Genomic DNA, 12,043 nt, shown 5'->3' on the forward strand with positions numbered 1-12,043 from the left:
CCAAAGGAGTTCTTTAATGTGTCAGTAAATCTACTGACACAAGGCTGATGTATTTGAGGATCTTCAAATACCACTGGACTGAACTGGGATCGAATCCACCAATTTGAGCTCAGAAGTGAGTTCCTCAGAGGGCTAAACAGACCATTTAAGACTTTTCTCTTGCCCATCATGACGTATAGCCTGGAGAGTTGCATCATCCATAAAAGAGAAGTAAGTCAACTGCAAGCTGTTGAAATGAAGTTCCTCACATCAGCTGTACAGAAAATAAAGAAGGACAGAATTAGGAATGATCAGATACGAAGAGACCTGTAGGTCAACCTGACCACGGAAGAAAGGCGAAGTGATGCAACGCTGAAGTGGCTAGGACACGTTACGTGGATGGAGGTGACTCGAACACCAAGGAAGTATTTTGAAAAGGTCGTTCTGGGATGAAGACCAATTGGTGGTTAGATCAGATAAGAGAAGATTTAGAGAAGAGAGGAGAAACATGGAATGCCCTAGAGAGAAAGGAAGCCTACCAGGATCGTAATAACTGGAGGCACATCGTTCTTAAACATCCTACCCAGCTCGCTGGAAGAAATTCATGATGATGATGATGAAGGCCAGTGCTCTACTGCCTGAGCTATCCAGCTCAGACAAAGGCATGTTGACAGTGCGCCTGCCAGTATGAGAATGAAATATTGCAAGTAAGACTTCCTTAACCAGAGATATCTGTGAAGTTTGTCTGTTGGTGGGGCAGTATGATATTTTAGGCTTTTGTGTGTGGCACAATTACTTGTGTCAAGTTATACAATGCTACTTCCTATTGTATAATGAACTCCACTCTTGCCACATTTACTTTCATAATTTTAAGATATAATTTATCAGTGGTGGAACTGTATTTCCCTTTCTCATTTCCTATGAAGAACGAAATGTGTACTTGTAATACACAAAATCAAACATTGTGAACTTGTATTGTATAGGTGGGACTTTCCTGTAATTTAACAAGCCCATTCCTCATTCCCTCTATTCTTACTTAAACTATGGTGTATATTTATTTTCCTCTGGGATGGATTCTGGATTGGAATTTTCACTTGAGAAATTCTGTGGAGTTAGGAAGGGGCATCTGGCCTTAAACCCCCAGTCAAAGTACAAAATGAGCTACGAAAGCTCCAGCAGCTCCAGAAATAACCAGGATAAGTGGAAGAAAGATTTCCTTCAGTGACTACCAAATTCTCTTTCATGTAATCTACTTTATATAAATGGCTAATGGTACGCACCTTCCCTCAACATTTGTACAATATCATTCTACATCTGTTCAGATATGAACTGAAATTAAAGAAGTCGTTTACCTTTCAGAGTAATTGAGTCACCAGCCACTCCATCTGAAAGGTTCTTGCGAAGAACAGCCTTCACGTCCTCCAACACCTGGGGCTGTAGAGGAGCATTGAAACAGCGCCGCTGGAAGGCATTTAACTCCAAGTCATTCAGCAGTCCATCATTATCAGCATCACACACCTGGAACCGATGTTGAGGGTAAATTAAATTTAGTTTGTTTATACCTAGTGAAGCTTAAAAATCGCTATTCACATTTAGAACTTTTAAAAACATATCATCCTTGTCTCCACAAATTAACTCACATTTTAAAACAAGAAATTAATCACCTCTCATTCTCACCTACTCCATGATTTCCTTCAGCAAAGACCCACAGTCACAATTAAGCACCCACCAAGTCTCAAAATCATCCTCACCTGCTATGAACCACATCAAATCATTCAAAACATCAATAATCTGCATTTAGGACTGTCGCTCAGGTGGCAGATTCCCTATCAATTGAGGCGAGGCTGTGATTGAGATGTGGTTTTGTTGACAGCTTGCCAGCTTTTCTAAGAATGGGAGTGACCATCTTATCACACAATGGGTTAAATGTTTCTACAGTTCTGGTGATTACCTTTGAGGTATGAAATGTTCTATTATACTTCTTGACCTGTTTTCATATGACTGTCCCTAAAAATAATATAAAATATAAAGGTGGATGAAAACCAGTGTGGTTTCGGACCACAGGGGGACTGGTATATTTTTTAACAATTTGTTTTACATCGCACCGACACACATAGGTCTTATGGCGAGGATGGGATAGGAAAGGGCTAGGAGTGGGAAGGTAGCGACCGTGGCCTTAATTAAGGTACAGCCCCAGTATTTGCCTGGTGGAAAAACCATCTTCAGAGCTGCTGACAGTGAGATTTGAACACACTATCTTCCGAATGAAAGAACACAGCTGCGTGACCCTACCCGCACGGCCAACTTACTTGGTCAAAGGGGCTGTCAGGATCACATTTTCAGTAAGTGCCAGGTAACTGAAAAAATGCTACGAGAGGAACACACAGTTATGTTTGTTTCGTAGATCTAGAGAAGGCATATGACAGAGTACCGAGGGAAAAGATATTCAACGTACAGAAGGAATATGAGATTAAGGGTAGAGTTTTAAAATCAATCAAAAGCATTTGTGTTTACAACTGGGCTGAAGTGAGAATTGATGGTAGAATGAGTCTGTGGTTCAAGGTACTTATACAGGTTAGACAACGCTGTAATCTTTCACCTTTGTTGTTCATAATTTATGTGGATGATCTACTGAAAAGTATAAAATGGCAGGAAGGGTTTCAGTTAATGAAAATTTAATAAGCAGTTTGGCCTATGCTGACTTGGTCTTAATGGCAGACTGTGCTGAAAACCTGCAGTTTAAAATCTTGGAACTCGAAAATAGGTACAATGAGTATGACATGAAAATTAGTCTTTCCAAGACTAAAATTACGTCAGTAGGTAAGAAAGCTAAGAGAACTGAATGTCACGATGCAAATACAAAGCTGGAACAGACAGATAATTTCAAGTATTTAGGATGTGTAAGCTCTCAAGGTGGTAGTATATTAAGTGAGATTCATCAAGGTGCAGCAAAGCTAATGCAGTGAGTTCCCAGTTGCGATGTACAGTTTTCTATAAGAAGGAAGTAAGCTCCAGGATGAAACTATCTTTGCACCGATGTGATTTCAGACAAACTTTGCTTTACGGGAGTGGAAGCTGGGTGGACTCAGGATATCTTATTCATAAGTTAGAATTAACTAACAGGAAAGTAGTGAGAATGATCGCTGGAACAAACAGGTGGGAACAATGGCAGGATGGTACTAGGAATGAGGAGATAAAGGCTAAGTTAAGAATCAACTACACTGATGAAGCTGTATGCATAAACCGGCTTTGGTGGTGGGATCATGTGTGCGAATGGAGGAGGTTGCTAATCTCTTGATGTATGGTATTGTCTGAGGACAAAACATTAAGTAATTTATAAATATCCAGCCAGCATCAAGCCAATCATCCAATGGATCAGAATTTAATAAAAATAATGATGATTAAGATGATGTAAGGTCACCCATCAACATGTGCAACAGATTTTAATCTTTGGTTACCTACACTAGAATATATAATTGAAGTCAGCACTACTAAAATACTAACTTAGAACACAATTAAAAAGAAAACATCCAAAATACACACAGATGATTGTCATTATTAACAGACAACTTTCATTTTCATGTACAATGAAGTTTGAAAATACTAATTATTTACCTTAAATATCCTGACTAAGGCTTTCTGGCAGGCCTCTGTAAGCTGTAACAGAAAAGGTAAACAAAAAAATTATTAATTCTAGTTTCTTCATCAGATCATGGTACAGATAAAATACTGACTGACATTATACACAGTATTATTATAAAACAGTGTCAAATCAGAACAAAGGAAGTGCAGTTAGGCTGAAAAAAAAAGAGAGGCACTGTCAGAGAGACAGACAGATGCGATCTTTATGTGTGAATAGGTCTCTCACGATGGGATGTTAATGGATTCATCTCAAACGTCCTCTGGAAGGGTTCTCTTGTGAATTTCCAATGCCTTGAGGAAAAAAAAAAAAAGATTAAGAACCTAATAAACACACAATATAATCTAAAAAGATTATTTATCTAACATGTGGATATGTTTTGGCTTTTGCACTGATCATCAGCACACAAACACTTAAATAAGATTAACAGCACATAAATAAACACTTTTTTTGTTTTGTTTTGCTATTTGCTTTACGTCGCACCGACACAGATATGTCTTACGGCGACGATGGAATAGGAAAGGCCTAGGAATTGGAAGGAAGCGGCCGTGGCCTTAATTAAGGTACAGCCTGGTGTGAAAATGGGAAACCACGGAAAACCATCTTCAGGGCTGCCGACAGTGAGGCTCGAACCCACTATCTCCCGATTACCGAACACCGGCTACACTTAAGCGACTGCAGCTATCGAGCTCAGTAATAAACACATCTGAAAGGAAATCATGAATGTAGTAATGATATACAGTATATCTTGATGATATAACATGTCCACATGTGTTTGATAAATAATATTCATTAATATTCTCATTGTGGGCCCTTCACACATGGTCCCTGTTGCAGTGTACGACCGTAACACTGGAGAAAAGAAAGAATTAGACCACTCTTTGCCTCTATTCGTGTCAAGCGATAAGCACACTTTGTGAAATGTGGAGGACAAAGTGTTTAAAATGTTTGTACGTAACAAACTTCCACCACATCGCACTTTGTCAGATGTAACTACCGATAATACAAATGCGTCAACCTGGTACAGCATATAACAACTTTCCAATCAGTTCTTACTCTTCAGTAATAAATGAGCTATAATTCATGTAAGAGTATATAATACATGCTTACATGCAAGGAATAAAATTATTACTTTGTTACTATTAATGTAAATGCATTTGCAAGGGTATAATATATAGAAATATTAAATCTACATTATTCTTTCCACCTGAAAACATTACAAACTGCATTTCAGCAGGTCAAAATCTTTTCTTCTTAGCATAACAAATAATGCGGCAATCTTGATACATGTAGGATGCTAAAAGGTTTTTGTCACCTATTCAATACATATATGTATGTATATACATACATATGGCCTATGCTGACTTGGTCTTAATGGCAAACTGTGCTGAAAACCTGCAGTTTAAAATCTTGGAACTCGAAAATAGGTACAATGAGTATGACATGAAAATTAGTCTTTCCAAGACTAAAATTACGTCAGTAGGTAAGAAAGCTAAGAAAACTGAATGTCACAATGCAAATACAAAGCTGGAACAGATAGATAATTTCAAGTATTTAGGATGTGTATGCTCTCAAGATGGAGTATATTAAGTGAGATCGAATCAAGGTGCAGCAAAGCTAATGCAGTGAGTTCGCAGTTGCGATGTATGTATATATGTATTGAATAGATGACAGAACAAACCTTTTAGCATCCTACATTCAGTATCTTCAATACGGATAACAATGATTTTTATCACTTGCAAAATCTTGATACAGTTGCAGCATTTGAATGACATACGTAAGAAGACACATGTATGGAACTAACAGTGAAAACTAAATTGTAATTCTACCAAGATCACCGTTACAACAGTGCCCACAATAACGCATTTGAATTTTCCACCCATAAATTCAATTGGAGGACTACCGGAGTTCTCCGGAGAAAGAGCGAAAACAATTGCTCCGCATTGCTCCTACCGATCCTGGCACTATCAGGAGGAATGACTTTGACCGCTGCTTTGAAAAACTTAGACAAAGTCGAATGACCTCTGCACGCTTAAGATGCGGATGCCAGTCCACTTTCTGAAGGATTTTAATTTTGTCTTCATTAGCAAATAATTTCATTACTTTTTCTGTATCCCTAACTAGGCTACCACAAGACAAATATGCACCACACTAGTCAATTTCACATGATTATGTTTTCCTAATCCAGATTTAGGCTACTGTATCACATGACTAAACTTCACTGTACCACTCAGCAAAAAATAAATTTCTAACTTCTGAATGGAATGAGAAGTACAAGCACATATAGGCTCACTGTGTTATTCAGCAATCTTGCTGCTAACCGGCAAGCAAAACTGAACATTCCTGAGGCTTGCTCCCTGAACGTGCAAATTATCCTGTGAAGTTCAGGAATTTAAGGCCATTTTCCGTAATCACACAACTGTGGCGATGGATTTTACTTGAATTGGAAATCACATTTGTTTCATGGATGACAAATAACTTTTTCAGGACTAGGAAAAATGTGATCGTTCTAAGCGGTAGTCAAGATAAGAAATAAGTAAAAATATTTTCCACCTGATCGATACTTTTATTATTTAACCTTAGGCTAAATTTTATGTCATTAAAAATTGCAGTACATGTTTCAATTACTTGGCAATCATCATCAGCTGCTAATCTTAAAGCTTAGGCGAAAAAGCATAAAACATTTCATAATTAAAATTTTTTGGTAAAGGACACTTAATATTAAGGGAGGGTGGGGGAAGGGGGGGAGGGAAGGGGGATGTTAAAATTAGATATACAAATTAAAAAGCTATTTCTAAACTAAAATTTCCTAAAATTCCTTCTATGGCACTACACTAGTTCATTAGGTTCGACTGTGTTTCACTCAATGTCCAGTTCACTTGTCTTGATTATATGTTGTCCTTCATTTTTCTAGATCATTATTGTCCGCTAGAAGAATTTATGCTGACTATGGTCGAATTTGTTCAGTTTTCATTAGACGGATAGTTTGAAGTATGACCCCTATTCAATTGTTCGTTGTAAATTTATTCTAAATCTTTAAAAGATTGGCACATTTGGTGTGACCACTGTCCAATTTGTTCTGGTTACGAAGTTTACTTGTTTGTTTCTGCCTCTGCCGTCTTCGACCTTCGTTGAGCGCAAGCTGTGAACTAAGCGAGTATAATTGTGGAACTACCTTAGAGTATAAGTGACAGTAGTGGAAGAGTGTATAACGTGACAGGGAGGATCCAACAACTAACCATGGGTTTTCTCATGAGCTTAGTCAATACGGACCAATCAAAGACCAAAAATGATCAAATTTATTGATACTGTGTAGCTAGCATGACTGTGTTAGTTTATAACGGGTAGAGTGAACAACCAATGTGACTGAGTTAGCGCGAGTAGAGAGAGTGCAAACTGGTGTACCTGTGTGTCTGTGCAGTGTGTGTAAGAATTGCTTACGAGAGATAAGTGATTGCAAACACATTGGACAACATATTTATAACATTTAAATAAACAAATACATAATAAATATAATGCAAGTTTAATACAATACTCAGGAGTAATGTTCACCATTTTTAACACTGACATTATCTCAGACAGTCACATTTTCATAGACAACTGTGCTTTGTGTAGAACTTCTCAAAACACTCACCAGTGTACAATCCAGGCTTTCCTTCACATGCATTACAGAAAAATGCTGCCTCATGTCGTCGTCCCTTCACTTCTCGGTCACTGAAAAATGCAGTTTTACTTCTCCTCCTTGGATGACAATAAATGAAGTGTGAACAACCATTTAGACCATTTATGGGCGTAACCTACTGAATGTTTACATTGGCATATCGGGTAGTGTCGTGCACAATTTCCATCAATAACCCATCAGTCATGAAAAGAATCAAGTTCTCTCTAAGGTTTATAACTACACGTATCTGCGAACGGGATTCGTTTGTAGTCTAAGTCTGAGTCACAGTTATCCTTCCAGCACTCATTTCATATAATTTTCTCGTTATTGGGATCTTCACCATTGAATTAAAAAACACAATCTAATTCCACAATACAGTAGAACCTTGATTATACGTTCCCGGAAACTACGTTTTCCCAGATTGTTAGTTCAAATTATGTGGTACCGCGAGCATCCTAATTAAATCATGTTGTAAAAATCCTGCATTATCCGTTCCTCGAAGAAACGATTTCCCGGATCAACCATCCAGAAATGTCAGTCCCATCAATGCTAAATCCTCGATCATGCTTATTTCAAGAAACTGCATCTCGCGAAAGGACGACTATGGCATACTTACGGATCTTGGTGTTAACGTCTCGTCATTGCGGTAATTTGAGGAAGTAATGTACTGGAAAACCGATCGGCGGCGAACTTGCATAAGAGACCGTCTTAGCACCGCATTTGGGTGGTATTGTTTAGAGAATCCGTAGAAATCATAAAGCAGAGAGTGTCCACAACAATCGGAAGGAGACAGAGAGCATTTCGACAACTCTACTTGAAGACGGAACAAATTTCGTCAAATGAAAACGTCTACATTATGTCCAGGGTTAGATGTTTATTTCTTTACTTTTTTCGAGTGTATAGCCGAACAGGTTTTCGACATTTTCCTCAGGGCACTGTATATTCACTGGGCTTTCAGGCAAAAATCGAAACTGCTCCTTCTTAAGTAACACAAATTTACAGTAGTATTTTAATATTATCATACACGATTATGTTATCGAGACCAGAACATATGTTGCACCTTACATACATAAAGCCATGGAAAGTTATGGGACTGCCTATTACTGTTTTCTTCCTAATATAAGACTGGAAATTTCACGTTATTGTGTTAAAATGTTGTAAAAACCACAGACGTTTTATTTGCGCATGTTACATTTAAAGCTTTGTATCATTTCGCACTCGTACCGACTTGTACAGCGAGCACGCTTTCCAGCTGAGCTCAAGGTCGCGAATAATCATAATTTCGGAAGTGTTAATGATATTTTTTCTCTTTCCAATTTGATTGTGATTAGTGACGGGCAGAATTGAATTTAATGCATTCGAGAACTTGAAGAGCGATACTTTCATTCGAAACAATTCAAAACCATATTCTCGAGTTCAACATAATCTCGTAAAGCCGATGTAGGCCTAATTTACGCGGTACAAGATTTCCATAAACTGACTACGAACAGTATACCTGTGACCAAATTACAATGGAAGGTAAAAAAAGAGGATTTTGCCATTATGTTGGGCGCTTTTGTATCTAATGTGCTTTATTTTATTAGATTAGAGAATTGAAAACTACTTGTGGTTGATTGTTGTTTGGCTTGCCGAAGAGTTTGGCTCCGGCTGATCAAAGTTGCTGAACTGAAAGAAGTTTTCAGAGCAAAACTGACAAAGTTTCCCCGGTAAAACTGAATGTAAAGTTTAGAGATTTGTAAGTCGCGTACCGGTAATTACCGGCCAGGTCGGGCATTTTTACCTCGATATGAGGGCTGGTTCCAGGTTCATTCATTCTACGATTACCTTTACTGAGAAGCTATTGAATGGTGAGATGGCAGCCCCAGTCTAGAGAGCCCAGAATAACGGCCGAGAGGATTCGTCATACTGACCATGCGTCACCTCGTAATCTGCAGGCCTTCGGACTGAGGGTGGTCGCTTGGTAGGCGGAAGGCCCATTTGGGCTGTAGTTTGGTTTGGTTTAGGGGTCTTTGTAAGATTATAAGTATACATATTTCATTTTTGTGATGTTTAGACAAATTGTTGATGGTTCATTAGTTCCCAGATTTCCCGTTTTCCCGTCTTGTACGTTTTTTTTTTTTTTTCTGTGGTCCCTCCAAAAACGGAGAATCGAGGTTCCACGTAACTTCATCACAACTTCATAAAAAATTGCTCCCACTATCACTCAAATCAACATCACTTTAGTCTAAAAGTCTCACTAATTACTTCTCACGTTCCTCGAACGATGCCATGCTCCTAAGCACACAAGTATGAAGGATGAGAGTGTTCCACCTAATCAATACTTTATGTCTAAAATTTTAATTACATTAAAAGACAGTACCGGTTTCGACCCGTTAAATGGGTCATCGTCAGCTGTTGATGAACCTGCTTATTCAATAGCATGTACGGAATAAAACATTACTAAGATTAAACATGAATGCCACTATTCTAATAAAATGCTTAATGTTAAGATATATTTATATGGTACAGTTTTTGAAGTTAAAAGGCTTTGACTTCCTACAGTCCCATGAATGCCACAATTCCAAAAATTATATTTGCTATAATGTTAAAAACAGGATACAATTATTCGAGTCTAAAGAGTCACTGACATCCTGGTGTCAAGTTCAAATATCTTATGCTGTAATGCCAACATTATGTCCAACGGTAGATTATAGATTATAGTAATGCTCCTGAGCAACATCTGTTTATAAACTTGCATGGTCTTCAAAGAATCCTACACAAAGCCTGAGTTCAAAGAGATTATAGCAATAGAGGGCTTCAAATTATAGTCAACAGACGGCAGTAGCTTACTGTATCTGTGATTCATGCGTGTGTAACACAACAAAGGAGTTATACACTGAAGAAAATCTGCCCAACATGGGATTTGTGCAGGATAATTTTGTTGTTGGACATGGCCTGCTGTGGGACTTCTAAGGGTTAAGAGTTTTAATGCCACCAGCTGCGTCTTTATTTCGTACCTGCTGCCATGGTAAAGTATTTTTAAATACTCACCTCTCGCTGCTCAATGACATACAGTGGTGTTGTGGGATGAAGGACAGCTTTCTGAGCATAATAGAACATTTCGGAAATGTTCTTCAAGGTCTTTGCCGAGCACTGAAACAACAAGAAAAGAAAAAGTCTATTGTAATAAGAACATATACGCACAGTATTCAGGAAGTAAGGACCCCTCGAGAGTCACATTGCTGCAGGGTTACAGTAACTTCAATTACTGGGAAGCCACAGTTACTCTTCTGAACATTTGACAAGGAGGTTTTACCATAATTTGAAATTCTTTATATTTCATTAATTCTGTTTACCTTTAGCCTTAATATATTTTAAGAAAAAATTATAAGCTATGCTTCTCTTCTGCATAGTGTGTTAATTAAGAATCTCTCATTCATTCTAACATTATATTTCATGAAAGCCTTATAGTGATATAAATAATAGCAGAGTATCTTGTAAGGGATATTTACCTCAACACAGCTTTCAATCTCGGGATAATCCTCCATAATACTGTACACTGCCTGAAGAAAAAGAGGTAGAATCAGTACTAGTATTTTAATAAATAAATAAATAAAATAAATTACAATGTGACAGAAGATTGCAGCATTATAAGTCTACATAAAATAACATGGTATAATACATGGTAGTATACAAGAACTTTATTTATCCAGACCAACGCAAAAGCAGTAGGTTGTGGGTTCGGATCCCACTGGTGCCCAGTTGGCCACTTTTGTTCTGCACTTAACAAGTCTTCAACATGTACTATGTACGTAATAAAAGACCTAATAGGTTGAAAGTCCATTTTGATTACAATGTGGATGTGAAAATTCCATATTCATTTAGTTCTCCAGTTTGTCGAACACTAAATGCAAGAACTACAACCGTACAACATACTTGTAAAAAACTTATTAAGCAAGAATAATAGAATAAAGAATAATAATTTAATTGTGTGTTTTTCAGACTGGAGAACTTAAAAATTACACTGACTCAACACTGGAAAGTATGGCTTCATTTTTAACAAACCATTTTCAATAATTGTGAATATTTCAAAAACGGAGGGTAACTGGTGCCCTAAACTGTGTATCACTTTTAACCATTATAAGTGTCCTTTCGTCTGTCCAAAGCGCAAATAAATCGGTTAGCCAGTTCGAGTCTCATAGGTCGAAACAATGTTCACCCATCAGAATGTGGTCTACAATTTCTAATCACTAGATTGTATGCCAAAAGTCTCTTTGCAGTGCTCAACGGTACGAGATGATGGTGATTCTTCCATTACATGGGAACATTAAGCCTGAACAGACCCATTGGTGCTATTCGACAGGTGTAGGCTATGTGCCGCCACATTCTCCCTTCCTACAATTATATCACTCGTGGCCTGCAACAGAGGCACGACTCCAAAAACCAAGGTCGGACAAAGTTTCCCTAGTAGTGAAATGCAAAAATCATACGATTAATCGATGGAATAAAGAGCAAGCGATACTAAATGGCTCAATGGGAGTTCCAGAGGTGCCAACCTTCGAAGTGGGTTATCAGTAATCACTAGGGCTCGAAAGTTGAGGAAAAATACGGTTTTTTTTTCTCAAGTGTCCGAAGACAAGGCCCAACATAATATATGTTCATTCTGGACGACTGTCCTTTTTTTTGCCTTTTTCCGTGTTTTTAGCTTTTGGTCCATTTTTAGGTCTTGACGACTTTTTTGCAACTTCACCTTCAACTACATTTTTACTGCCCATTCTCAATTT

The 12,043-nt window shown here is 37.9% G+C and overlaps 1 protein-coding gene across 2 annotated transcripts in view; it reads right to left on the bottom strand.

Annotated features, from left to right (window-relative positions):
- Positions 1-12,043, bottom strand: part of Miro (mitochondrial Rho GTPase) — a 97,476-nt gene that overhangs the window by 65,685 nt on the left and 19,748 nt on the right. For both annotated transcript variants that reach the window (XM_067157277.2, XM_067157276.2), the window contains exons 4-7: positions 10,772-10,822; positions 10,311-10,412; positions 3,595-3,636; positions 1,332-1,497 (exon numbers count right to left, since the gene is read on the bottom strand). In XM_067157277.2, coding sequence (XP_067013378.1) covers positions 1,332-1,497; positions 3,595-3,636; positions 10,311-10,412; positions 10,772-10,822 — 361 coding nt within the window. The remainder of the gene's footprint in view (positions 1-1,331; positions 1,498-3,594; positions 3,637-10,310; positions 10,413-10,771; positions 10,823-12,043) is intronic.

The sequence above is a fragment of the Anabrus simplex genome, chromosome 13 (genome assembly GCF_040414725.1).
Source record: "Anabrus simplex isolate iqAnaSimp1 chromosome 13, ASM4041472v1, whole genome shotgun sequence".
Taxonomy (NCBI): Eukaryota; Metazoa; Arthropoda; class Insecta; order Orthoptera; family Tettigoniidae; genus Anabrus; species Anabrus simplex.